Genomic DNA, 26,136 nt, shown 5'->3' on the forward strand with positions numbered 1-26,136 from the left:
GCAGGGCCCGCAGTTTGCTTTCTCCCAGGAGGAGTTTGGGAAGCTGATTCTCCCATCGCTGACAGAGCTCGACACCGTTCTCTTCCTCTTCACGCTGGATGGTGAGAGGGGCTGGGCGCTGAGGGACGGCGTAGGCGCTCGCCGGGCGCTATGGGAAGGCGTAGGCACTCGCCGGGTGCTGGGGGAAGGCGTCGGCACTCGCCGGGTGCTGGGGGAAGGCGTCGGCACTCGCCGGGCGCTGAGGGAAGGCGTCGGCGCTCGCCGAGTGCTGAGGGAAGGCGTCGGCACTCGCCGGGCGCTGAGGGAAGGCGTCGGCGCTCGCCGAGTGCTGGGGGAAGGCGTCGGCACTCGCCGGGCACTGAGGGAAGGCGTCGGCGCTCGCCGGGTGCTGGGGGAAGGCGTCGGCACTTGCCGGGTGCTGGGGGAAGGCGTCGGCACTCGCCGGGCGCTGAGGGAAGGCGTAGGCGCTCGCCGAGTGCTGAGGGAAGGCGTAGGCGCTCGCCGGGCGCTGAGGGAAGGCATTGGCGCTCACCGGGCGTTGAGGGAAGGCGTCGGCGCTCGCCGGGTGCTGAGGGAAGGCATCGGCGCTCGCCGGGCGCTGAGGGAAGGCATAGGCACTCGCTGGGCACTATGGGAAGGCATAGGTGCTCGCTGGGTGCTATGGGAAGGCGTAGGCGCTCGCCGGGCGCTGAGGGAAGGCGTAGGCACTCGCTGGGCACTATGGGAAGGCATAGGCGCTCGCTGGGTGCTATGGGAAAGCGTAGGCGCTCACCGGGCACCATGGGAAGGCGTCGGCGCTCGCCGGGCGCTGAGGGAAGGCGTAGGCGCTCGCCGGGCGCTGAGGGAAGGCGTCGGCGCTCGCCGGGTGCTATGGGAAGGCGTAGGCGCTCGCCAGGCGCTGAGGGAAGGCGTAGGCGCTCGCCGGGCGCTGAGGGAAGGTGTCGGCGCTCGCCGGGTGCTATGGGAAGGCGTCAGCGCTCGCCGGGCGCTGAGGGAAGGCGTCAGCGCTCGCCGGGCGCTGAGGGAAGGCGTAGGCGCTTGCCGGGCGCTGAGGGAAGGCGTAGGCGCTCGCCGGGCGCTGAGGGAAGGCGTAGGCGCTTGCCGGGCGCTGAGGGAAGGCGTAGGCGCTCGCCGGGCGCTGAGGGAAGGCGTCGGCGCTCGCCGAGTGCTGAGGGAAGGCGTCGGCACTCGCCGGGCGCTGAGGGAAGGCATCGGCGCTCGCCGAGTGCTGGGGGAAGGCGTCGGCACTCGCCGGGCGCTGAGGGAAGGCGTCGGCGCTCGCCGGGTGCTGGGGGAAGGCGTCGGCACTTGCCGGGTGCTGGGGGAAGGCGTTGGCACTCGCCGGGCGCTGAGGGAAGGCGTAGGCGCTCGCCGAGTGCTGAGGGAAGGCGTAGGCGCTCGCTGGGCGGTGAGGGAAGGCGTTGGCGCTCGCCGGGCGCTGAGGGAAGGCATTGGCGCTCACCGGGCGTTGAGGGAAGGCGTCGGCGCTCGCCGGGTGCTGAGGGAAGGCATCGGCGCTCGCCGGGCGCTGAGGGAAGGCATAGGCACTCGCTGGGCACTATGGGAAGGCATAGGTGCTCGCTGGGTGCTATGGGAAGGCGTAGGCGCTCGCCGGGCGCTGAGGGAAGGCGTAGGCACTCGCTGGGCACTATGGGAAGGCATAGGCGCTCGTTGGGTGCTATGGGAAAGCGTAGGCGCTCACCGGGCACCATGGGAAGGCGTCGGCGCTCGCCGGGCGCTGAGGGAAGGCGTAGGCGCTCGCCGGGCGCTGAGGGAAGGCGTCGGCGCTCGCCGGGTGCTATGGGAAGGCGTAGGCGCTCGCCAGGCGCTGAGGGAAGGCGTAGGCGCTCGCCGGGCGCTGAGGGAAGGTGTCGGCGCTCGCCGGGTGCTATGGGAAGGCGTCAGCGCTCGCCGGGCGCTGAGGGAAGGCGTCAGCGCTCGCCGGGCGCTGAGGGAAGGCGTAGGCGCTTGCCGGGCGCTGAGGGAAGGCGTAGGCGCTCGCCGGGCGCTGAGGGAAGGCGTAGGCGCTTGCCGGGCGCTGAGGGAAGGCGTAGGCGCTCGCCGGGCGCTGAGGGAAGGCGTAGGCGCTCGCCGGGCGCTGAGGGAAGGCGTAGGCGCTCGCCGGGCGCTGAGGGAAGGCGTAGGCGCTCGCCGGGCGCTGAGGGAAGGCGTAGGCGCTCGCCGGGCGCTGAGGGAAGGCGTAGGCGCTCGCCGGGTGCTATGGGATGGCGTAGGCGCTTGCTGGGCAGTGAGGGAAGGCGTAGGCGCTCGCCGGGTGCTATGGGATGGCGTAGGCGCTCGCCGGGCGCTGAGGAAAGGCGTAGGCGCTCGCCGGGCGGTGAGGGAAGGCGTAGGCGCTCGCCGGGCGCTGAGGGAAGGCGTAGGCGCTCGCCGGGCGCTGAGGGAAGGCGTAGGCGCTCGCCGGGCGCTGAGGGAAGGCGTAGGCGCTCGCCGGGTGCTATGGGATGGCGTAGGCGCTCGCCGGGCGCTGAGGGAAGGCGTAGGCGCTCGCCGGGCGCTGAGGGAAGGCGTAGGCGCTCGCCGGGCGCTGAGGGAAGGCGTAGGCGCTCGCCGGGCGCTGAGGGAAGGCGTAGGCGCTCGCCGGGCGCTGAGGGAAGGCGTAGGCGCTCGCCGGGCGGTGAGGGAAGGCGTAGGCGCTCGCCGGGTGCTATGGGAAGGCGTCGGCGCTCGCCGGGCGGTGAGGGAAGGCGTCGGCGCTCGCCGGGTGCTGAGGGAAGGCGTAGGCGCTCGCCGGGCGGTGAGGGAAGGCGTCGGCGCTCGCCGGGCGCTGAGGGAAGGCGTAGGCGCTCGCCGGGCGCTGAGGGAAGGCGTAGGCGCTCGCCGGGCGGTGAGGGAAGGCGTAGGCGCTCGCCGGGTGGTGAGGGAAGGCGTAGGCGCTCGCCGGGCGGTGAGGGAAGGCGTAGGCACTCGCCGGGTGCTATGGGATGGCGTAGGCGCTTGCTGGGCAGTGAGGGAAGGCGTAGGCGCTCGCCGGGTGCTATGGGATGGCGTAGGCGCTCGCCGGGCGCTGAGGGAAGGCGTAGGCGCTCGCCGGGCGGTGAGGGAAGGCGTAGGCGCTCGCCGGGCGGTGAGGGAAGGCGTAGGCACTCGCCGGGTGCTATGGGATGGCGTAGGCGCTTGCTGGGCAGTGAGGGAAGGCGTAGGCGCTCGCCGGGTGCTATGGGATGGCGTAGGCGCTTGCTGGGCAGTGAGGGAAGGCGTAGGCGCTCGCCGGGTGCTATGGGATGGCGTAGGCGCTTGCTGGGCAGTGAGGGAAGGCGTCGGCGCTCGCCGGGTATGGTACGCCCACATCTTGAATACTGCGTACAGATGTGGTCTCCTCACCTCAAAAAAGATATTTTGGCCTTGGAAAGGGTTCAGAAAAGGGCAACTAAAATGATTAGGGGTTTGGAACGGGTCCTATATGAGGAGAGGTTAAAGCGACTGGGACTCTTCAGTTTAGAAAAGAGGAGACTGAGGGGGGATATGATAGAGGTCTATAAAATCATGAGTGGTGTGGAGAGGGCCGATAAAGAAAAGTTATTTATTAGTTCCCTAAATAGAAGAACTAGAGGTCACCAAATGAAATTAATGGGGAGCAGGTTTAAAACTAATAAAAGAAAGTTCTTCTTCACACAGCGTGTTGTCAACCTGTGGAACTCCTTGCCAGAGGAGGCTGTGAAGGCTAGGACTATAATAGAGTTTAAAGAGAAGCTAGATAATTTCATGGAGGTTAGGTCCATAAAAGGCTATTAGCCAGGGGATAAAATGGTGTCCTTGGCCTCTGTTTGTCAGAGGCTGGAGAGGGATGGCAGGAGACAAATCGCTTGATCACTGTCTTCGGTCCACCCTCTCTGGGGCACCTGGTGCTGGCCACTGTCGGCAGACAGGATACTGGGCTAGATGGACCTTCGGTCTGACCCAAAGGGAAGGCGTTGGCACTCGCTGGGAGTGGGAGGAAGGCATCGGTGCTCGCCGGGAGGGGGAGGAAGGTGTCAGCGCTCGCCAGGCACTGAGGGAAGGCGTCAGCACTCGCCGGGAGGGGGAGGAAGGCGTCGGTGCTCGCCGGGAGGGGGAGGAAGGCGTCGGTGCTCGCCGGGAGGGGGAGGAAGGCGTCGGTGCTCGCCGGGAGGGGGAGGAAGGCGTTGGTGCTCGCCGGAAGGGGGAGGAAGGCGTTGGTGCTCGCCGGGAGGGGGAGGAAGGCGTTGGTGCTCGCCGGGAGGGGGAGGAAGGCGTTGGTGCTCGCCGGGAGGGGGAGGAAGGCCTTGGTGCTCGCCGGGAGGGGGAGGAAGGCCTTGGTGCTCGCCGGGAGGGGGAGGAAGGCCTTGGTGCTCGCCGGGAGGGGGAGGAAGGCGTCGGTGCTCGCCGGGAGGGGGAGGAAGGCGTTGGTGCTCGCCGGGAGGGGGAGGAAGGCGTCGGTGCTCGCCGGGAGGGGGAGGAAGGCGTCGGTGCTCGCCGGGAGGGGGAGGAAGGCGTCGGTGCTCGCCGGGAGGGGGAGGAAGGCGTTGGTGCTCGCCGGGAGGGGGAGGAAGGCGTCGGTGCTCGCTGGGAGGGGGAGGAAGGCGTTGGTGCTCGCCGGGAGGGGGAGGAAGGCGTCGGTGCTCGCCGGGAGGGGGAGGAAGGCCTTGGTGCTCGCTGGAAGGGGGAGGAAGGCGTCGGTGCTCGCCGGGAGGGGGAGGAAGGCGTCGGTGCTCGCCGGGAGGGGGAGGAAGGCGTCGGTGCTCGCCGGGAGGGGGAGGAAGGCGTCGGTGCTCGCCGGGAGGGGGAGGAAGGCGTCGGTGCTCGCCGGGAGGGGGAGGAAGGCGTCGGTGCTCGCCGGGAGGGGGAGGAAGGCGTCGGTGCTCGCCGGGAGGGGGAGGAAGGCGTCGGTGCTCGCCGGGAGGGGGAGGAAGGCGTTGGTGCTCGCCGGGAGGGGGAGGAAGGCGTAGGAGCTCGCCGGGAGGGGGAGGAAGGCGTAGGAGCTCGCCGGAAGGGGGAGGAAGGCGTCGGTGCTCGCCGGGAGGGGGAGGAAGGCGTAGGAGCTCGCCGGGAGGGGGAGGAAGGCGTTGGTGCTCGCCGGGAGGGGGAGGAAGGCGTAGGAGCTCGCCGGGAGGGGGAGAAAGGCGTTGGTGCTCGCCGGGAGGGGGAGGAAGGCGTAGGAGCTCGCCGGGAGGGGGAGGAAGGCGTAGGAGCTCGCCGGGAGGGGGAGGAAGGCGTAGGAGCTCGCCGGGAGGGGGAGGAAGGCGTTGGTGCTCGCCGGGAGGGGGAGGAAGGCGTAGGAGCTCGCCGGGAGGGGGAGAAAGGCGTAGGAGCTCGCCGGGAGGGGGAGGAAGGCGTAGGAGCTCGCCGGGAGGGGGAGGAAGGCGTAGGAGCTCGCCGGGAGGGGGAGGAAGGCGTAGGAGCTCGCCGGGAGGGGGAGAAAGGCGTTGGTGCTCGCCGGGAGGGGGAGGAAGGCGTAGGAGCTCGCCGGGAGGGGGAGGAAGGCGTAGGAGCTCGCCGGGAGGGGGAGGAAGGCGTTGGTGCTCGCCGGGAGGGGGAGGAAGGCGTAGGAGCTCGCCGGGAGGGGGAGAAAGGCGTAGGAGCTCGCCGGGAGGGGGAGGAAGGCGTAGGAGCTCGCCGGGAGGGGGAGGAAGGCGTAGGAGCTCGCTGGAAGGGGGAGGAAGGCGTAGGAGCTCGCCGGGAGGGGGAGGAAGGCGTAGGAGCTCACTGGAAGGGGGAGGAAGGTGTCAGCGATCGCCAGGCACTGAGGGAAGGCGTCAGCGCTCGCCGGGAGGGGGAGGAAGGAGCTTTTGTTCCCCTGCTGAGCGATCGATCCCCTTGGCCTCTTGCTGTGGGTCTCTGCCTCTGTTTGCTGAACGGGTGGTTACCTGGGAAGGGTGAGGAACGGGACAGGACAGGCAGGTTTCCCTTCCTTGATCCGAGGGGCCCTTGTCTGCACCGGGCCCGGTGGGAATCCATCTTTGTTCCACACGGGAGCCCAGAAGTCTCGCCAATGGCACTAGCATGTCCCTGTCCTTACCGGACACGGTTTGTCTGTAGCTGTGCGGTGCATCCCAGCCGTGCACTAGCCGTTAGTAAGCCATAGCACACTGGCGGCTTGTGGCACCCTGCCATCAGCCAGTACGCCCGCATCTCTCTCCTGCTCCATCCCATCCCCTGGACGCCTTCCCAGCAACCAGGGTGGGGTGCGTCCCAAGGAGCATGGCCGTGCACTCGGCACTGCTCGGTTTCATCCTAGGGCTGTTGCTCTGATTTCCAAGGCCATCTGGGTGGCCTGTACGACGTTCCCCCCCCACACACTAGCAACACCCTTTCACTGCCATGCTGTCCCCTTGTGCTCAGGAGGCAGGCTAGGGAACGGCTGCACTCTGCCCATTCGCGGCCCTGGCGCCCAGGGCGCGACAGACGGCAGGCGGGCGGGCCAAGCTCTGGGTTTCTGTGGCCTCTGCAGCAGGCCGATGGCAAATTGCCCATGGCTCTGCATTGCCGAGAGACTTGCCTGTCTCATGCTCCCTCCGGCCTTCAGACGACCTGACGGAGGTGGAGAAGCTGGTGGTGCAGGTGAAGGAGAAGACGCCGCACGTCCAAGCGCTCTCTCACGCCACGGTGGGGCAGTACCTGCCGGTGAGTGCGGGGCTCTGGCTGTGGGAACCAGACAGTGTGCCACTGGGCTCAGGCTGCATCCTGGCATGGCCAGAGGGGCCAGGCTGGGGAGCCCTCAGCCTTAGCTAGCGCGTGGCAAGGGAGGGCCCGGCCCGGCAGTGGCACTGGGCATTCCTGGGCCACTCTCATTGCCACGAGGCTGGACCACCCCAACCAGCACTGACCACCCTCGGCCCAGCCGCCAAGCCTGCAGCCTGCCCGTATCCCCACCCCTCAGCCCAGCCACCAAGCCCGCAGCCTGCCCGTATCCCCACCCCTCGGCCCAGCCGCCGAGCCCGCAGCCTGCCCGTATCCCCACCCCTCGGCCCGGCCGCCGAGCCCGCAGCCTGCCCGTATCCCCACCCCTCGGCCCGGCCGCCGAGCCCGCAGCCTGCCCGTATCCCCACCCCTCAGCCCAGCCACCGAGCCCGCAGCCTGCCCGTATCCCCACCCCTCAGCCCAGCCACCAAGCCCGCAGCCTGCCCGTATCCCCCACCCGTCAGCCCAGCCGCCAAGCCCGCAGCCTGCCCGTATCCCCCACCCCTCGGCCCGGCCGCCGAGCCCGCAGCCTGCCCGTATCCCCACCCCTCGGCCCGGCCGCCGAGCCCGCAGCCTGCCCGTATCCCCCACCCGTCAGCCCAGCCGCCAAGCCCGCAGCCTGCCCGTATCCCCCACCCCTCGGCCCGGCCGCCAAGCCCGCAGCCTGCCCGTATCCCCCACCCCTCGGCCCGGCCGCCAAGCCCGCAGCCTGCCCGTATCCCCACCCCTCGGCCCGGCCGCCGAGCCCGCAGCCTGCCCGTATCCCCACCCCTCGGCCCGGCCGCCGAGCCCGCAGCCTGCCCGTATCCCCACCCCTCGGCCCAGCCGCCAAGCCTGCAGCCTGCCCGTATCCCCACCCCTCGGCCCGGCCGCCAAGCCCGCAGCCTGCCCGTATCCCCACCCCTCGGCCCGGCCGCCAAGCCCGCAGCCTGCCCGTATCCCCACCCCTCGGCCCGGCCGCCGAGCCCGCAGCCTGCCCGTATCCCCACCCCTCAGCCCAGCCACCAAGCCCGCAGCCTGCCCGCATCCCCACCCCTCGGCCCGGCCGCCAAGCCCGCAGCCTGCCCGTATCCCCACCCCTCGGCCCAGCTGACAAGCCCGCAGCCTGCCCGTATCCCCCACCCCTCCGCCCAGCCGCCAAGCCCGCAGCCTGCCCGTATCCCCCACCCCTCGGCCCGGCCGCCAAGCCCGCAGCCTGCCCGTATCCCCCACCCCTCAGCCCAGCCGCCAAGCCCGCAGCCTGCCCGTATCCCCCACCCCTCGGCCCAGCCGCCAAGCCCGCAGCCTGCCCGTATCCCCCACCCCTCAGCCCGGCCGCCAAGCCCGCAGCCTGCCCGTATCCCCACCCCTCGGCCCGGCCGCCAAGCCCGCAGCCTGCCCGCATCCCCCACCCCTCGGCCCAGCCGCCAAGCCCGCAGCCTGCCCGTATCCCCCACCCCTCGGCCCAGGCGCCAAGCCCGCAGCCTGCCCGTATCCCCCACCCCTCGGCCCAGGCGCCAAGACCGCAGCCTGCCCGTATCCCCCACCCCTCGGCCCAGGCGCCAAGCCCGCAGCCTGCCCGTATCCCCCACCCCTCGGCCCAGGCGCCAAGCCCGCAGCCTGCCCGTATCCCCACCCCTCGGCCCGGCCGCCAAGCCCGCAGCCTGCCCGTATCCCCCACCCCTCGGCCCGGCCGCCAAGCCCGCAGCCTGCCCGTATCCCCCACCCCTCAGCCCGGCCGCTAAGCCCGCAGCCTGCCCGTATCCCCCACCCCTCGGCCCGGCCACCAAGCCCGCAGCCTGCCCGTATCCCCCACCCCTCGGCCCGGCCGACAAGCCCGCAGCCTGCCCGTATCCCCACCCCTCGGCCCGGCCGCCAAGCCCGCAGCCTGCCCGTATCCCCCACCCCTCAGCCCAGCCACCAAGCCCGCAGCCTGCCCGTATCCCCACCCCTCGGCCCAGCTGACAAGCCCGCAGCCTGCCCGTATCCCCCACCCCTCCGCCCAGCCGCCAAGCCCGCAGCCTGCCCGTATCCCCCACCCCTCGGCCCGGCCGCCAAGCCCGCAGCCTGCCCGTATCCCCCACCCCTCAGCCCAGCCGCCAAGCCCGCAGCCTGCCCGTATCCCCCACCCCTCGGCCCAGCCGCCAAGCCCGCAGCCTGCCCGTATCCCCCACCCCTCAGCCCGGCCGCCAAGCCCGCAGCCTGCCCGTATCCCCACCCCTCGGCCCGGCCGCCGAGCCCGCAGCCAGCCCGTATCCCCACCCCTCGGCCCGGCCGCCAAGCCCGCAGCCTGCCCGTATCCCCACCCCTCGGCCCGGCCGCCAAGCCCGCAGCCTGCCCGCATCCCCCACCCCTCGGCCCAGCCGCCAAGCCCGCAGCCTGCCCGTATCCCCCACCCCTCGGCCCAGGCGCCAAGCCCGCAGCCTGCCCGTATCCCCCACCCCTCGGCCCAGGCGCCAAGACCGCAGCCTGCCCGTATCCCCACCCCTCGGCCCGGCCGACAAGCCCGCAGCCTGCCCGTATCCCCCACCCCTCGGCCCAGGCGCCAAGCCCACAGCCTGCCCGTATCCCCACCCCTCGGCCCGGCCGCCAAGCCCGCAGCCTGCCCGTATCCCCCACCCCTCGGCCCAGGCGCCAAGCCCGCAGCCTGCCCGTATCCCCCACCCCTCAGCCCGGCCGCCGAGCCCGCAGCCTGCCCGTATCCCCACCCCTCGGCCCAGCCGCCAAGCCCGCAGCCTGCCCGTATCCCCCACCCCTCAGCCCGGCCGCCGAGCCCGCAGCCTGCCCGTATCCCCCACCCCTCGGCCCGGCCGCCAAGCCCGCAGCCTGCCCGTATCCCCCACCCCTCAGCCCGGCCGCCAAGCCCGCAGCCTGCCCGTATCCCCACCCCTCGGCCCGGCCGCCAAGCCCGCAGCCTGCCCGTATCCCCCACCCCTCAGCCCGGCCGCCGAGCCCGCAGCCTGCCCGTATCCCCCACCCCTCGGCCCGGCCGCCAAGCCCGCAGCCTGCCCGTATCCCCCACCCCTCAGCCCGGCCGCCAAGCCCGCAGCCTGCCCGTATCCCCACCCCTCGGCCCAGCCGCCAAGCCCGCAGCTTGCCCGTATCCCCCACCCCTCGGCCCAGGCGCCAAGCCCGCAGCCTGCCCGTATCCCCCACCCCTCGGCCCAGCCGCCAAGCCCGCAGCCTGCCCGTATCCCCCACCCGTCAGCCCGGCCGCCAAGCCCGCAGCCTGCCCGTATCCCCACCCCTCGGCCCAGCTGACAAGCCCGCAGCCTGCCCGTATCCCCACCCCTCGGCCCGGCCGCCAAACCCGCAGCCTGCCCGTATCCCCATCCCTCGGCCCAGCTGACAAGCCCGCAGCCTGCCCGTATCCCCACCCCTCGGCCCAGCCGCCAAGCCCGCAGCCTGCCCGTATCCCCCACCCCTCAGCCCGGCCGCCGAGCCCGCAGCCTGCCCGTATCCCCACCCCTCAGCCCGGCCGCCAAGCCCGCAGCCTGCCCGTATCCCCCACCCCTCGGCCTGGCCGCCGAGCCCGCAGCCTGCCCGTATCCCCACCCCTCGGCCCGGCCGCCAAGCCCGCAGCCTGCCCGCATCCCCACCCCTCGGCCCGGCCGCCAAGCCCGCAGCCTGCCCGTATCCCCACCCCTCGGCCCGGCCGCCAAGCCCGCAGCCTGCCCGTATCCCCCACCCCTCAGCCCGGCCGCCGAGCCCGCAGCCTGCCCGTATCCCCCACCCCTCAGCCCAGCCGCCAAGCCCGCAGCCTGCCCGTATCCCCCACCCCTCAGCCCGGCCGCCAAGCCCGCAGCCTGCCCGTATCCCCCACCCCTCAGCCCAGCCGCCAAGCCCGCAGCCTGCCCGTATCCCCACCCCTCGGCCCAGCCGCCAAGCCCGCAGCCTGCCCGTATCCCCCACCCCTCGGCCCGGCCGCCAAGCCCGCAGCCTGCCCGTATCCCCCACCCGTCAGCCCGGCTGCCAAGCCCGCAGCCTGCCCGTATCCCCCACCCGTCAGCCCGGCCGCCAAGCCCGCAGCCTGCCCGTATCCCCCACCCCTCAGCCCGGCCGCCAAGCCCGCAGCCTGCCCGTATCCCCCACCCCTCGGCCCGGCCGCCGAGCCCGCAGCCTGCCCGTATCCCCCACCCCTCAGCCCAGCCACCAAGCCCGCAGCCTGCCCGTATCCCCCACCCCTCAGCCCAGCCACCAAGCCCGCAGCCTGCCCGTATCCACACCCCTCGGCCCGGCCGCCAAGCCCGCAGCCTGCCCGTATCCCCCACCCCTCAGCCCAGCCGCCAAGCCCGCAGCCTGCCCGTATCCCCCACCCCTCAGCCCAGCCGCCAAGCCCGCAGCCTGCCCATATCCCCACCCCTCGGCCCGGCCACCGAGCCCGCAGCCTGCCCGTATCCCCACCCCTCGGCCCAGCTGACAAGCCCGCAGCCTGCCCGCATCCCCACCCCTCGGCCCAGCTGACAAGCCCGCAGCCTGCCCGCATCCCCCACCCCTCGGCCCGGCCGACAAGCCCGCAGCCTGCCCATATCCCCACCCCTCGGCCCAGCCGCCAAGCCCACAGCCTGCCCGTATCCCCACCCCTCGGCCCAGCTGACAAGCCCGCAGCCTGCCCGCATCCCCACCCCTCGGCCCAGCTGACAAGCCCGCAGCCTGCCCGCATCCCCACCCCTCGGCCCGGCCGACAAGCCCGCAGCCTGCCCGTATCCCCCACCCGTCAGCCCGGCCGCCAAGCCCGCAGCCTGCCCGTATCCCCCACCCCTCAGCCCGGCCGACAAGCCCGCAGCCTGCCCGTATCCCCACCCCTCGGCCCAGCCGCCGAGCCCGCAGCCTGCCCGTATCCCCACCCCTCGGCCCAGCCGCCGAGCCCGCAGCCTGCCCGTATCCCCCACCCCTCGGCCCAGCTGACAAGCCCGCAGCCTGCCCGTATCCCCCACCCCTCGGCCCAGCTGACAAGCCCGCAGCCTGCCCGTATCCCCACCCCTCGGCCCGGCTGACAAGCCCGCAGCCTTCCCGTATCCCCCACCCCTCAGCCCGGCCGCCAAGCCCGCAGCCTTCCCGTATCCCCACCCCTCGGCCCGGCCGCCGAGCCCGCAGCCTGCCCGTATCCCCCACCCCTCGGCCCGGCCGCCAATCCCGCAGCCTGCCCGTATCCCCCACCCCTCGGCCCGGCCGCCGAGCCCACAGCCTGCCCGTATCCCCTACCCCTCAGCCCGGCCGCCGAGCCCGCAGCCTGCCCGTATCCCCCACGCCTCGTCTCAGCAGCTTCTCCCCGGGGGTCACTTCATCCCGCGCTTAGCCCCTCCCCGCCGTGGGGGACAATCATCTGCTCTCCCCCAGCCCTAGCTGCTGCGTCTCGCCAGGGCTCACTGGACCAGGCACAGATGTCCCTTGCTCTCCGAGGGTTGGGACAACGCCCTGCCTGGGGAACTGGGTTCCCTGCCGCTCAGCTCTGCATCCTGTGCACAGCGAGCCCTGGTGTTGGACACACAGCTCACCAGAGCCAGGCCTGGGGCATTTTTAGTGAACGTCACGGACGGGGCATGGGCAGGAAACAGGCCCACGGCTTGCAGTATGCACCCCACCTGAATCCTGCAAGCTCTGGCCAACGGTGTCACAGGGGCTTGGGGGCAGCCTGCGACAACCATCGCTGCTGGGGGCTGGGTTGGCAGGGGCTAGAGGTGCCCTGCCTGGCTCTTCTCAGCTCCCCAGAAGCAGCAACATCCCCTGGCTAGGTTGAAGTATGTCTGGGCGGCTCTGCACTGCTCCCACCCTAGCGCTGACTCTGCAGCTCCCATTGCCTAGGAACTGCAACCAATAGGAGCTGCAGGAGCAGCACTTGTGGGCGGAGGGAGCATGCAGAGCCCCCAGGGGACGTCGCTGCTTCTGTGGAGCTCCCTGAGGTAAGCGCCACCCAGAGCCCTCACCCCTCATGCCCTAGCCCTCTGCCCCCACCTTGAGCCTTGCCAGCCACTGGGGCAGTCAGGCCCCAGACCGTGACAGCATCCATGAAACTCTTCTGGCGGAGCAGCCAGTCAGCCAAGCCTTAGCGTTCGGCAGCATGAACACAACTCCCTTGGCCAATCCTGAGCCGCACACGCCTAGCACACCGGGCGCGTCTGTGCCACCACATGGCATCTCTACAGGTCTTTATTCCCCCCAGGCCTCCCTCAAGAAGCTGTTTCCCTCCATAATGAGCATCACGTGGCCCATCCTGTTCCTGGAGTACGAGGGGAACTTTCTGCAGGTACCGCACGCCCCGGCTCTGAGCCAGAGGGGGGAGGGCAGCTGGGCACCTGGGGACTTGGCGGAGGTGCGTGGGGAAAGGGCTGGCAGCTTGCGGCTGCCTGATTCACAGGGATCCGGGTTTCTCTCTTTCCCACAGAAGTTCCAGTGGGAGCTCAGCACCAAGTGGATCCTCAACACAGTCAGCACCGGGGCCCACGTGCTCAAGGGCAAAATCCTGCACAACCACGCGGTGGACCTGAGGATCAGCAACTCCAAGCTCTTCTGGAGGGCGGTGTCCATCCTGCAGGTGCTGGGGCAGGGCAGGGGCCCCGTGCTGACACTGCCCCTGGCTGCTTGATGGGGGAGAACCCAGTTGTAGGAAAGGCAGGAGCCAGGTCAATAGCAGGCTCAGGGGGACGGATGCATGGGGTGGCCCTTCTCAGGACATTGGCACTGCCTCCCAGGGGCCTCATCAGGGGTGGTCAGACCTCACAGCCCAGGCACCGACCTGCCCATCCTCCACATGCAGTGCCTTGCCTGGGCGCTTGAGTCTGAGCACAAGACACGTCCCCGAGATGCAGCCTTTCAGCATTGCGCTGCTAGCCAGTCCATGGGACAGAGCTCCAGCCATGGCCCCATGCGGGGGGACGCTCTTTCCTCTCCAGCAGAGCCCTGTGATGCTGGTAACTGAGTCCCCACCTCGCCAAAGGCCTCACCTGGGCTCTCCCGGGAACCCGGACCATCCCCACCCCCGTTCCCTGCTTCCGTGGGCTCTCCCGGGGACCCGGACCATCCCCGCCCCCGTTCCCTGCTTCCGTGGGCTCTCCCAGGGACCCGGACTATCCCCGCCCCCGTTCCCTGCTTCCGTGGGCTCTCCCGGGGACCCGGACCATCCCCGCCCCCGTTCCCTGCTTCCGTGGGCTCTCCTGGGGACCCGGACCATCCCCGCCCCCGTTCCCTGCTTCCCTGGGCTCTCCTGGGGACCCGGACCATCCCCACCCCTGTTCCCTGCTTCCCTGGGCTCTCCCGGGGACCTGGACCATCCCCACCCCCGTTCCCTGCTTTCCTGGACTCTCCCGGGGACCCAGACCATCCCCGCCCCCGTTCCCTGCTTCCCTGGACTCTCCTGGGGACCCAGAACATCCCCGCCCCCGTTCCCTGCTTCCCTGGACTCTCCCGGGGACCCAGACCATCCCCGCCCCTGTTCCCTGCTTCCCTGGGCTCTCCTGGGCACCCGGACCATCCCCACCCCGGTTCCCTGCTTCCCTGGACTCTCTGGGGCACCTGGACCATCCCCACCCCCGTTCCCTGCTTCCCTGGACTCTCTGGGGCACCTGGACCATCCCCACCCCCGTTTCCTGCTTCCCTGGACTCTCTGGGGCACCTGGACCATCCCCACCCCCGTTCCCTGCTTCCCTGGACTCTCCTGGGGACCCGGACCATCCCCGCCCCCGTTCCCTGCTTCCGTGGGCTCTCCCGGGGACCCGGACCATCCCCGCCTCCGTTCCCTGCTCCCATGGGCTCTCCCGGGGACCCGGACCATCCCCGCCCCCGTTCCCTGCTTCCGTGGGCTCTTCTGGGGACCCGGACCATCCCCGCCCCCGTTCCCTGCTTCCCTGGGCTCTCCCGGGGACCCGGACCATCCCCGCCCCCGTTCCCTGCTTCCCTGGGCTCTCCTGGGGACCCGGACCATCTCCGCCCCCGTTCGTTGGTTGCCTGGGCTCTCCAGGGTCCGAGCATGAACAGTCAGTGCCCCAGGCCTCCGTGCAGCACGTGCCAGTGTCCCTCAAGCGTGCTCCGTGCTGGGCCCTGCTGCGAGGCTGCCGGGACTTGGGGGTTGCTAGCTCAGGGATGGGGCCTCAGAGCGGGAGGCTGGAGGCTGGAGGCTGGAAGGGAACCTGCAGAGCGTTGCCCAGGCCCCCTGACTGCACGGAGCCCTGCCCATTCCAGCCGGGAGCGGCCTGCAGCCACGGCCTGGGGGCGAATGTCAGTCATGGAACCGGAGAATCCCAGGACGGGCAGAGACCTCAGGAGGCATCAAGTCCAGCCCCCTGCCCAAGGCAGGACCAATCCCAACTAAATCAACCCGGCCAGGGCTTTGTCAAGCCGAGACTTAAACACCTCTAGGGATGGAGACTCCACTACTTCCCTAGGGAACCCAGCCCAGCGCTTCCCCACCCTCCTAGCGAAATAGTTTTTCCTAATATCCAACCTGGACCTCTCCCACCGCAACTTGAGCCCATTGCTCCTTGTTCTGCATCTGTCACTACTGAGACCAGCCTCGCTCCGGGTCTGTCTACACTACAAAGTTAGTTCGAATTAACTTTGCTAGGCGCTACACTAGCGCTCCATTAGTTCAAATTTAATTTGAACTAGCAAAGCGCTTAGTTCGAACTAGGAAAACCTCATTCCACGAGGACTAAGCCTAGTTCGAACTTACTAGTTCGAATTAAGGGGTGTGTAGCCCCTTAATTCGAACTAGTGGGAGGCTAGCCCTCCCCAGCTTGCCCTGGTGGCCACTCCCCAGCTTTCCCTGGTGCCAGCCAGTGCCCCATGTACCTGCCCCCCCACCCCCACTGTCTACCTACCCCCACGCCCCTCCCCCACTGTGTGTATCTGCCAGCCAGTGCCCCCCCATACCTGTACGCCCCCCCCACACACACACAGCTCAGCTGGGCTGTCATCTGTGTCCTGCATGGCTCTGAGTTTGCCCAGCCCTGCCACCCAGCCTTCCGGAGCAGCCTGCCTCGGTTCCCCCGCCCCGCTCGGGTTCATCGCTGCCCAGTGAGCATGCGAGTCACACCGCGGCACGGCCGTGGGGCTTGGGGGGCGCTGCGCTGACGGGCTGCTCCCCACAGCGGCTCACGGGGCAGTCGCAGGACAGGTGCCTGGAGGGCCTGCTGCAGGCCATCTACGAGCCCGAGACGCCCTCCGACGCCCTGCGCCGGGCCGAGATCTCCCAGCACATCGCCGTGGCAACTGAGAAGAATCAGGTAAGGGACCCATGCTCTGCTCAGCCCCTGCCTCCTGATGCCCCATATGGGGGGGGCTGCCTCCTAGTGCCCTGCATGGGGCAGGGAGTTGCTTCCTAGTGCCCTGCATGGTGGGGGGGGGCTGCCTCCTAGTGCCCTGCATGGGGGGGGGAGCTGCCTCCTAGTGCCCTGCATGGTGGGGGGGGAGCTACCTCCTGGTGCCCCGCATGGGGGGGAGCCGTCTCCTGGCGCCCCACATGGGGGGGCTGGCTCCTGGTGCCCCGCATGGGGGGGAGTTGCCTCCTGGTGCCCCACATGGGGGGGAGCTGCCTCCTAGTACCCCGCATGGGGGGGAGCTGTCTCCTGGCACCCCACATGGGGGGGCTGGCTCCTGGTGGCCCACATGGGGGGGACCTGCCTCCTGGTGCTTCACATGGTGGGGGGGTTCCTCCTGGTGTGCCACATGGTGGGGGGGCTGCCTCCCCTGCATGATGGGGGGGGCAGCACTCTGGCTCCCGGCAGGGACATTTTGCAAGGGGCTGGCTGTGAGCTCCAGCCCAGGGCAAGGCGGCTGCAGCTTTCAAAGGCAGGAGACGGAGTCGGGGGACTGGTGTGGGGCGGCACCTTCCAGAAACCGTGGAGAGGACGGGGCGTGTCCCGGGGGGAGCAGGGCGAGATACCCACAAGCAGCTGGGGAGACCACCCCCAGAGGCAGTGAGCAGGCAAGTGGGGGATCCAAGGCTGGTGACGCCCTCTGGGCCCTGTGCAGCTGGCTGAGCTGGGGAGGCTGCCCCTGCTAATCCTGGGTCTGTCTACACTACCCCGCTAGTTCGAACTAGGGTGGTAATGTAGGCAACCGGAGTTGCAAATGAAGCCCGGGATTTGAATTTCCCAGGCTTCATTTGCATAAGCCGGCCGGCGCCATTTTTAAATGCCGGCAGTTCGAACCCCGTGCAGCGCGGCTACACGCCTCGTGGAACGAGGTTCGAACTAGCGGGGTAGTGTAGACATACCCCCTGAGACCTCGCCTCCTGCCCCCAGGTTGTCCCCACGGCCTTGCTGTGCCTGCTGCGGAGCTGCTCCGTGCAGGAGGCCAAGGCACGGCTGGACGCCTCCCCGTCCCTGCGAGCAGCCCTCGAGTCCTCCCTGAACGCCCCCGGGCGCAAGCGGGCTGCCGACGCCTCCGACGCCAAGGCGGGAGTGTGTAAAGGGCTGGGGCTTGTGGGGAAATCCCTGTGAGATTAGACTTTGTATTGAGATCTTGTCCTTTTCGATCCGTCTTTGAGTGTTCGCATAGAATCGCTGGCACATTTCGCCTGGAACGTTGTATTAAGACATATAGAGCGTGTAAGAAAAACTGTCTTTTGAGCTCCCCCCTTCCCTGGGTTGCCCTGTTGAAATGAACAAGGTGTGAATGGAGGATGAAAGGGGAGCCCCTACAGCAGCAGTCGCAAGGGTGGAGAAGGTCTGGGCCCCAGACCCAAGACAATACCTGTAAATTGGGCTCATTAAGAAGACTGGACAGACAGATGCCTTGGGAGTCCAGCAGCAAGTGCTGCCCTTGGAAGAACTCTCTCTGGAGCAGCATTAGGAAAGGCGAGGTGATGACTAATTGGCTGCATGAGAGGGATAAATAGGAGGCATCTTGCAGAGGGACCCTGGGTTTTCGTCTTGTCAACATGGGAGCATCGATCCGGATCGGCAGAAGCCCGGCTCCACCCCTCCCCCATCTAACTCACCTGGCCAGTGCCGTTAGGGGGAGCAACTTTTGGTAACCACAAGACGGAGTGTGTGTGTGTGTGAGTGTGTGTGTGAGTGTGTCTGTGAGAGTGTGTGTGTGTGAGTGTGTGTGTGAGTGTGTGTGAGTGCGTGTGTGTGTGTGTGAGTGTGTCTGTGAGAGTGTGTGTGTGTGTGAGTGTGTATGTGAGTGCGTGTGAGTGTGTGTGTGTGAGTGTGTGTGTGAGTGCGTGTGAGTGTGTCTGTGAGAGTGTGTGTGTGAGTGCGTGTGTGTGTGTGTGAGTGTGTGAGTGTGTGTGTGCGTGTGTGTGTGAGTGTGTGTGTGTGTGCGTGTGTGTGTGTGCGTGTGTGTGTGCGTGTGTGTGTGAGTGTGTGTGTGCGTGTGTGCGTGTGTGTGTGTGAGTGTGTGTGAGTGTGTGCGTGTGTGTGAGTGCGTGTGTGAGTGTGTGTGTGTGTGTGTGAGTGTGTGTGTGAGTGCGTGTGTGTGTGTGAGTGCGTGTGAGTGTGTCTGTGAGAGTGTGTGTGTGAGTGCGTGTGTGTGTGTGTGTGTGAGTGTGTGTGTGCGTGTGTGTGTGAGTGTGTGTGTGCGTGTGTGTGTGAGTGTGTGTGTGAGTGTGTGTGTGTGTGTGTGTGAGTGTGTGCGTGTGTGTGAGTGCGTGTGTGAGTGTGTGTGTGCGTGTGAGTGTGTGTGTGAGTGTGTGCGTGTGTGTGTGTGTGTGCGTGTGTGTGTGTGTGAGTGCGTGTGTGAGTGTGTGCATGTGTGTGAGTGTGTGTGTGAGTGTGTCTGTGAGAGTGTGTGTGAGTGTGTGTGAGTGTGTGCGTGTGTGCGTGTGTGCGTGTGTGAGTGTGTGCGTGTGTGTGTGTGAGTGCGTGTGTGAGTGTGTGTGTGTGTGTGTAACGTATCCTATGCATATGATAAGTGTGGATTGATCTATGGATGTTCAATAAATGTGGCGTGTTGCCTTAGCGCCCTGAAAAAGATCCCGGGTGCTTCTTTTCAGCACAACATGCTGCTTCCAGGGGACCAGGTGGGGAGGGAGGGGCCACGCAGTTTAATTCCTGCATGGACCCAGCAGCGCACGCTGGCCAGACAGTTGCACCGTCTGCCAGCCCGGGAGCGACGCAGCCCCCTGAACACGGACAGCAGCCAGGACAGAGGCCGGCTGACTCGGGCCCCCGGCCTGACCAGCCCCCCCACGGCCCAGCAGAACCTCGCGCCGGCTCCCTGGATGCTGCGACCACACGAGGCTCCAAGCGGCGGCTGCCGGGGCCGGCGCAGCGCCCCTGGGGTAGCGGGTCTCCGCATACGGCAGGTTCCCGCAACCACGCCCCTTGCAGCTCCCATTGGCTGGCTCCTGGGCCATGGGAGGCTGCAAAGATCGTGCTGGGGGCAGGGCCCGGTGCCCCCTCCCCGTAAAGGGCACTTGCCACAGAGACACGCTGGCCCCAGCAGCTGGCACTTGGAGCAGCGTGTGCGGCTGCTGAGTCATCCATGAGCACTCCTGGTCAGAGCCCGCACCGGGCACCCCCACCCAACCCCCCTGTCCCAGCTCAAAGCCTCCTCCTGCACCCCGCTCCTCCCAGAGCCCCCACCAGTCCTGCACCCCCACCCCTAGTGGGGGATCCCTCCCGCGCCCCGCTCCTCCCAGAGCCCGCACCCGTCCTGCACCCCCACCCCCTAGTCGGGGATCCCTCCCGCGCCCCGCTCCTCCCAGAGCCCCCACCAGTCCTGCACCCCCACCCCTAGTGGGGGATCCCTCCCGCGCCCCGCTCCTCCCAGAGCCCCCACCAGTCCTGCACCCCCACCCCTAGGCGGGGATCCCTCCCGCGCCCCGCTCCTCCCAGAGCCGGCACCCGTCCTGCACCCCCACCCCCTAGTCGGGGATCCCTCCCGCGCCCCGCTCCTCCCAGAGCCCGCACCCGTCCTGCACCCCCACCCCTAGTCGGGGATCCCTCCCGCGCCCCGCTCCTCCCAGAGCCCGCACCCGTCCTGCACCCCCACCCCCTAGTTGCGGATCCCTCCCGCACCCCACTCCCCCCAGAGCCCCGCCCCCTCCCGCACCCCCATCCCCTAGTGGGGGATCCCTCCCGCGCCCCCATCCCCTAGTCGGGGATCCCTCCCGCGCCCCGCTCCTCCCAGAGCCCCGCCCCCTCCCGCACCTCCACCCCCTAGTCGGGGATCCCTCCCGCGCCCCCATCCCCTAGTCGGGGATCCCTCCCGCGCCCCGCTCCTCCCAGAGCCCCGCCCCCTCCCGCACCTCCACCCCCTAGTCGGGGATCCCTCCCGCGCCCCGCTCCTCCCAGAGCCCCGCCCCCTCCCGCACCCCCACCCCCTAGTCGGGGATCCCTCCCGCGCCCCGCTCCTCCCAGAGCCCCGCCCCCTCCCGCGCCCCCATCCCCTAGTCGGGGATCCCTCCCGCGCCCCGCTCCTCCCAGAGCCCCGCCCCCTCCCGCACCTCCACCCTCTAGTCGGGGATCCCTCCCGCGCCCCACTCCTCCCAGAGCCCCGCCCCCTCCCGCACCCCCACCCCCTAGTCGGGGATCCCTCCCGCGCCCCGCTCCTCCCAGAGCCCCGCCCCCTCCCGCGCCCCCATCCCCTAGTCGGGGATCCCTCCCGCGCCCCGCTCCTCCCAGAGCCCCGCCCCCTCCCGCACCTCCACCCCCTAGTCGGGGATCCCTCCCGCGCCCCACTCCTCCCAGAGCCCCGCCCCCTCCCGCACCCCCACCCCCTAGTCGGGGATCCCTCCCGCGCCCCGCTCCTCCCAGAGCCCCGCCCCCTCCCGCGCCCCCATCCCCTAGTCGGGGATCCCTCCCGCGCCCCGCTCCTCCCAAAGCCCCGCCCCCTCCCGCACCTCCACCCCCTAGTCGGGGATCCCTCCCGCGCCCCGCTCCTCCCAGAGCCCCGCCCCCTCCCGCACCCCCACCCCCTAGTCGGGGATCCCTCCCGCGCCCCGCTCCTCCCAGAGCCCCGCCCCCTCCCGCGCCCCCACCCCCTAGTCGGGGATCCCTCCCGCGCCCCGCTCCTCCCAGAACCCCGCCCCCTCCCGCGCCCCCACCCCCTAGTCGGGGATCCCTCCCGCGCCCCGCTCCTCCCAGAGCCCGCACCAGTCCTGCACCCCCACCCCCTAGTCGGGGATCCCTCCCGCGCCCCGCTCCTCCCAGAGCCCGCACCAGTCCTGCACCCCCACCCCCTAGTCAGGGATCCTTCCCGCGCCCCGCTCCTCCCAGAGCCCCCACCCGTCCTGCACCCCCACCCCCTAGTCGGGGATCCCTCCCGCGCCCCGCTCCTCCCAGAGCCCGCACCCGTCCTGCACCCCCACCCCCTAGTCGGGGATCCCTCCCGCGCCCCGCTCCTCCCAGAGCCCCCACCCCCTAATGGGGGATCCCTCCCGCGCCCCGCTCCTCCCAGAGCCCGCACCCGTCCTGCACCCCCACCCCCTAGTTGCGGATCCCTCCCGCACCCCACTCCCCCCAGAGCCCCGCCCCCTCCCGCACCCCCATCCCCTAGTGGGGGATCCCTCCCGCGCCCCGCTCCTCCCAGAGCCCCCACCCGTCCTGCACCCCCACCCCCTAGTTGCGGATCCCTCCCGCACCCCACTCCCCCCAGAGCCCCGCCCCCTCCCGCACCCCCCATCCCCTAGTGGGGGATCCCTCCCGCGCCCCGCTCCTCCCAGAGCCCCGCCCCCTCCCGCGCCCCGCCCTGCTCTGGTGCTCGCGGCGCGGGGGACGCGGATCGGGCCCGCAGCGAGTCGCAGGCTCGGGCCCCCGGCCAACTCCGTCACCAGCGATGGCCACGTGGCGGTGACGTAGCGGGAGGGGCGGGGCCATGGCGGCTCCTCCCCCCGGCCCGTCTCCTGGCGACGGGGAAGCTGCGCGGCGGAGACCCCCGAACGCGGCGCTTGGTAGCGGGGGGGGGGCCTGGCCGGGGATCCGGGGGGGGGCCTGGCCGGGGGGGGGCCCGGCCGGGGGATCGGGGGGGGGGCCTGGCTGGGGGGGGGCCCGGCCGGGGGATCGGGGGGGGGCCTGGCTGGGGGGGGGCCCGGCCGGGGGATCGGGGGGGGGCCTGGCTGGGGGGGCCGGGGGGGGGCCTGGCCGGGGGATCGGGGGGGGGGCCTGGCTGGGGGGGCCGGGGGGGGGCCTGGCCGGGGGATCGGGGGGGGGCCTGGCTGGGGGGGGCCTGGCCGGGGGACCGGGGGGGGGCCTGGCTGGGGGGGGCCTGGCCGGGGGACGGGGGGGGGCCTGGCTGGGGGGGGCCTGGCCGGGGGATCCGGGGGGGGGCCTGGCTGGGGGGGGCCTGGCCGGGGGATCCGGGGGGGGGGCCTGGCTGGGGGGGCCTGGCCGGGGGATCGGGGGGGGGGCCTGGCTGGGGGGGGCCTGGCTGGGGGATCCGGGGGGGGCCTGGCTGGGGGGGCCTGGCTGGGGGATCCGGGGGGGGTCTGTCCGGGGGATCCGGGGGGGGCCTGGCTGGGGGATCGGGGGGGGGTCCTGGCTGGGGGATCCGGGGGGGGCCTGGCTGGGGGGGCCGAACGCTGGGGGCGCCCTGGCCGGGGGATCGGGGGGGGGGGCCTGGCTGGGGGATCCGGGGGGGGCCCTGGCCGGGGGATCGGGAGGGGGGCCTGGCCGGGGGATCCGGGGGGGGGTCTGTCCGGGGGATCCGGGGGGGGCCTGGCTGGGGGATCCGGTGGGGGGTCTGTCCGGGGGATCCGGGGGGGGCCTGGCTGGGGGATCCGGTGGGGGGTCTGTCCGGGGGATCCGGGGGGGGGTCTGTCCGGGGGATCCGGGGGGGGCCTGGCCGGGGGATCCGGGGGGGGCCTGGCTGGGGGATCCGGGGGGGGGGCCTGGCCGGGGGATCCGGGGGGGGGCCTGGCCGGGGGGGGCGCGGGAGCCCGAGGAGTTGGGGTCTGGCAGGGCTGTAGCCACGGGGGGGGGGCTGGTGGACGCTCCCCCCCACCTTTGCCCCCCCGGCCCAGCCTGGCTGTGCCCCGGGATCCGGGGGCACGTGGGGGGGTGACCCTGGCCCCTGCAATCCCCGGGCTGGGGGACTGGGGGGGCCGCCCCGAGCCGCCCTCTGCCCCCCTCGCCGCCAGCCGGCTCCCCGCAGACACCAGCACCGCTCTGGCGCCCACAGCCGGTCCTGGGGGACACCCGCTGTCCCCCCCGGCCCCTCCCAGCTGCCCCCCCCGGCCCCGGCTGTGCACGGGGGGAGCCTGCGCTGGCTTTCACTGGCCCATTCCGTCTCTCAGGCCCTGGCCCCCAGCCGAGGCCGACGCTGCAGCCGTGCGGGCGGCTGTGGCCATGCAGGGAGCTGCGGGCGGCAGGGACGAGCTGCGGCTGCAGCAGCAGTACAGCCGCCTTTGCCAGGAGCTGGAGGACGTGAAGGGGACCCGGGCCCGGCTGCGGGCGGAGAACGAGTTCCTGCAGCAGGAGGCCCAGCAGCTGCGCGCCGAGAGCCAGGCGTTCCTGTGCTACGTGGCCAAGCGGGCCCAGCGGCGCCAGGCCGCCGTCCTGTCCTTGGACGAGCACAACAGGCAGAGCCTGGCGGCCCTGGGCCGGGCGCGGCAGGAGCTGCTCGCCCGCTACCAGAGGGACGAGGCGGCTCTGCGGCAGCAGCTCTTGCTCCGGGAGGGCGAGCTGCTGCAGCTGAGCAGGGAGGTGGAGGGCCTGGGGGAGATCCAGGCCCTGCAGCGGGAGCAGGCTACCCGCCTCCAGGAGCTGCAGGAGGAGCTGGCGGTCACCAGGCAGCAGCACACGCAGCAGCTGCAGGAGACCAGGCGCCGTTTCCTGCTGGAGAAGGCGGCCTGTGAGCAGCAGGCCCAGCAGCAGCTGCTCTGCCTGGTGCAGCAGGCCCAGGGCGTGGCTGCCCAATGCGCGCAGGAGCACAGCGAGCAGGCAAAGTGTGAGAACCGGGAGCTGCGGCTGGAGCTGCAGCGGCTCCTCCAGCGATCCCGTGCGCTGCAGTCACACAAGAGCCGGCTGGAGACGCAGGCACAGCAGCTGCTGCGGGAGCAACGCTGCATGCAGGACGTGGCTGGCCTGTACCACGCCTACCGGGGCGAGAAGTAGGCCCCAGGGCGGCCACTGCTCCGTGCCTCGATCCACTCCTGGGATTGCTCCAGCAGGAGCGTCGTCAGAAGCAGCTTTGTTACTGCTCTGAGGGGACGGGGGGTCCTAGAGCACGTGGCCGGAGGAGCTGTGACTGCCAGCCCAGAGCAAGACACGCCTGGATACATGCCAGTCTCAGGCTCTCACACGGCCCCTGGATCACAGAACCACGGTGTGACGTAGTGGGGGTACCTGGCTGGTTTCTATGCTGCTGGCTCTGGGGTAACCCCCACTGGCTGCCGTGGGTACCACGACCCAGCAAAACAGGATGAGTCACTATGCAAACCAGTGGCCAGACACCCCCCATGGAGAGGAACAAAGGAAGGGGGAATGCTGCCCTGGCTGGGGGGCAGGGCTGGAAGAGTGTGAGTTAGTTGCTGTCTGAGAGCATGGAGGAGACAGCCTAGGGAAAGGGGCTGGAGTTTAGGGGCCCAGTCTCCCCCATCTCAAGGGGGCCTGAGGCATCCTAGCCCAGCTCTGTGACCAGATTACATCTGTGCTGTGCTGTAGCCTGGAGAGGCAATAAACTTCCTCTGTTCCACCGGCTGGTGCAGTCTGTTCGTGCCATTTCAGGGTGCAGGAGACGGGGGATCCCCAACGCGCCGTCACACACGGCACACAAGAATGGGAAGGGCCCTCGAGTCCCCCTGCCCTCCCGGCAGGACCCAGCGCTGTCTAGAGTCTCTAGCCCAGTGGTCCCCAACGTGGTGCCCGCCCCACCCCTGGGCGCACAGCACATGGGCATCCCCACCCCTAGGCATACGGCACAGGAGCGGCGCCAGCCCCGGGCATGCAGCACATGGGCTGTTCCGACCCCGGGCGCGCGGCGCATAGGCACTGCCGGCTCCTGGGCATGTAGCACGTGGGCTGTTCCGACCCCAGGCACGCGGCACATAGGCACTGCCGGCTCCTGGGCATGCAGCACGTGGGCTGTTCCGACCCCGGGCGCGCGGCGCATAGGCACTGCCGGCTCCTGGGCATGCAGCACGTGGGCTGTTCCGACCCCGGGCACGCGGCGCATAGGCACTGCCGGCTCCTGGGCATGCAGCACGTGGGCTGTTCCGACCCCAGGCACGCGGCGCATAGGCACTGCCGGCTCCTGGGCATGCAGCACGTGGGCTGTTCTGACCCCAGGCGCAAGGCGCATAGGCACTGCCGGCTCCTGGGCATGCAGCACGTGGGCTGTTCCGACCCCAGGCACGCGGCGCATAGGCACTGCCGGCTCCTGGGCATGCAGCACGTGGGCTGTTCCGACCCCAGGCACGCGGCGCATAGGCACTGCCGGCTCCTGGGCATGCAGCACGTGGGCTGTTCCGACCCCGGGCACGCGGCGCATAGGCACTGCCGGCTCCTGGGCATGCAGCACGTGGGCTGTTCCGACCCCGGGCACGCGGCGCATAGGCACTGCCGGCTCCTGGGCATGCAGCACGTGGGCTGTTCCGACCCCAGGCACGCGGCGCATAGGCACTGCCGGCTCCTGGGCATGCAGCACGTGGGCTGTTCCGACCCCGGGCACGCGGCGCATAGGCACTGCCGGCTCCTGGGCATGCAGCACGTGGGCTGTTCTGACCCCAGGCGCAAGGCGCATGGGTGGCCCCATCCCCAGGCGTGTGCAGCCCCACCCCCTGGCACCCAGGCGCCCCAAAAGGTTGGGGACCACTGCTCTACCCCATCCCTGACCGGCGTCTGGCCGACCTGCTCACACATCTCCACGGATGGCGCTACTGAAGACCTGACTGCTTCACAGAGCCCAAGCCTTGCTGCCAGGCAGGGCAATGCCATTGGTCGTAAGCTCGGCCCTAGACGTGATCAGGGAGACGTTTCCTGGCCTGCTGCACAGGTCAGACTCCGTGATCCCAGTGCTCCCTGCTGGCCTGGGGACTTGTGACTTCTCCTCACTGTGCAGCCCGAGGCTGAGCAGGGAACGAGTCCCAGGTGGCCTCCCTCTCCAGAGAGATCCTGGGCCAGGCCCGCTCTTGCGCTTTTCTCACAAGGCCTGGGATCGTCCGAGCCGAGTCCGTGGGAGCAGCCTCTCTGGGCGAGGAAGACAGGCTTTTGGGCCACCCCCCCAGGAACGTGCCTGTGCACAAGGAGCCGGGTCTCCCCCGTGGGCGTTGGGCCCACACAGACACAGAGGTGCGATGGAGACGAGGGCCGGAGACGTAAGTGTTCCGGGCTGGGCTGAGGCCGCGCCCACTTGGCAAAGAGGAGCTGCGGCTCAGAGTCGAGGACGGAAAGGGCCAATGGTGTGAACACTGGCCGCAGGCACAGGCCGGAAGGGCGGCAGCCAGACACCTCGTGAAGAAACACCCCGGGACCAGCACGGCGTAAGCAGCCCGCAGGCGATGGCTGGAATCCCCGTGGATGTAGGTATGCCAGAGGGGCAGCCTGGTCCGGCAGGCGTGACGTGTAACTCGTTTGTACCCGAGGGCGTGGGGCGGGGACAAATCTCTCCTGC

General features: G+C 70.4%; 2 protein-coding genes across 3 annotated transcripts in view; both read left to right on the forward strand.

Moving 5' to 3' along the window:
• The window catches only part of GCKR (glucokinase regulator), a 67,407-nt gene extending 49,566 nt beyond the window's left edge, over positions 1 to 17,841 (forward strand). Inside the window, exons 14-19 of one of the 2 annotated variants that reach the window (XM_075915729.1) lie at positions 5 to 101; positions 6,431 to 6,603; positions 12,803 to 12,886; positions 13,025 to 13,174; positions 15,726 to 15,860; positions 16,881 to 17,841. In XM_075915729.1, coding sequence (XP_075771844.1) covers positions 5 to 101; positions 6,431 to 6,603; positions 12,803 to 12,886; positions 13,025 to 13,174; positions 15,726 to 15,860; positions 16,881 to 17,078 — 837 coding nt within the window. In that variant the 3' untranslated portion in view covers positions 17,079 to 17,841. The remainder of the gene's footprint in view (positions 1 to 4; positions 102 to 6,430; positions 6,604 to 12,802; positions 12,887 to 13,024; positions 13,175 to 15,725; positions 15,861 to 16,880) is intronic. The other variant, XM_075915730.1, reaches the window with a different exon arrangement.
• A 3,501-nt stretch (positions 17,842 to 21,342) lies between these two features.
• On the forward strand, positions 21,343 to 24,219 carry LOC142824003 (coiled-coil domain-containing protein 166-like). The gene is made up of 2 exons (XM_075915747.1): positions 21,343 to 21,478; positions 22,820 to 24,219. The coding sequence occupies exon 2, from the start codon at positions 22,872 to 22,874 to the stop codon at positions 23,637 to 23,639; it is 768 nt and encodes a 255-aa protein (XP_075771862.1). The 5' UTR covers positions 21,343 to 21,478; positions 22,820 to 22,871; the 3' UTR covers positions 23,640 to 24,219.
• The last annotated feature ends 1,917 nt before the right edge of the window (positions 24,220 to 26,136 follow it).

The sequence above is a fragment of the Pelodiscus sinensis genome, unplaced genomic scaffold, assembly GCF_049634645.1.
Source record: "Pelodiscus sinensis isolate JC-2024 unplaced genomic scaffold, ASM4963464v1 ctg89, whole genome shotgun sequence".
NCBI classification, from domain to species: domain Eukaryota; kingdom Metazoa; phylum Chordata; order Testudines; family Trionychidae; genus Pelodiscus; species Pelodiscus sinensis.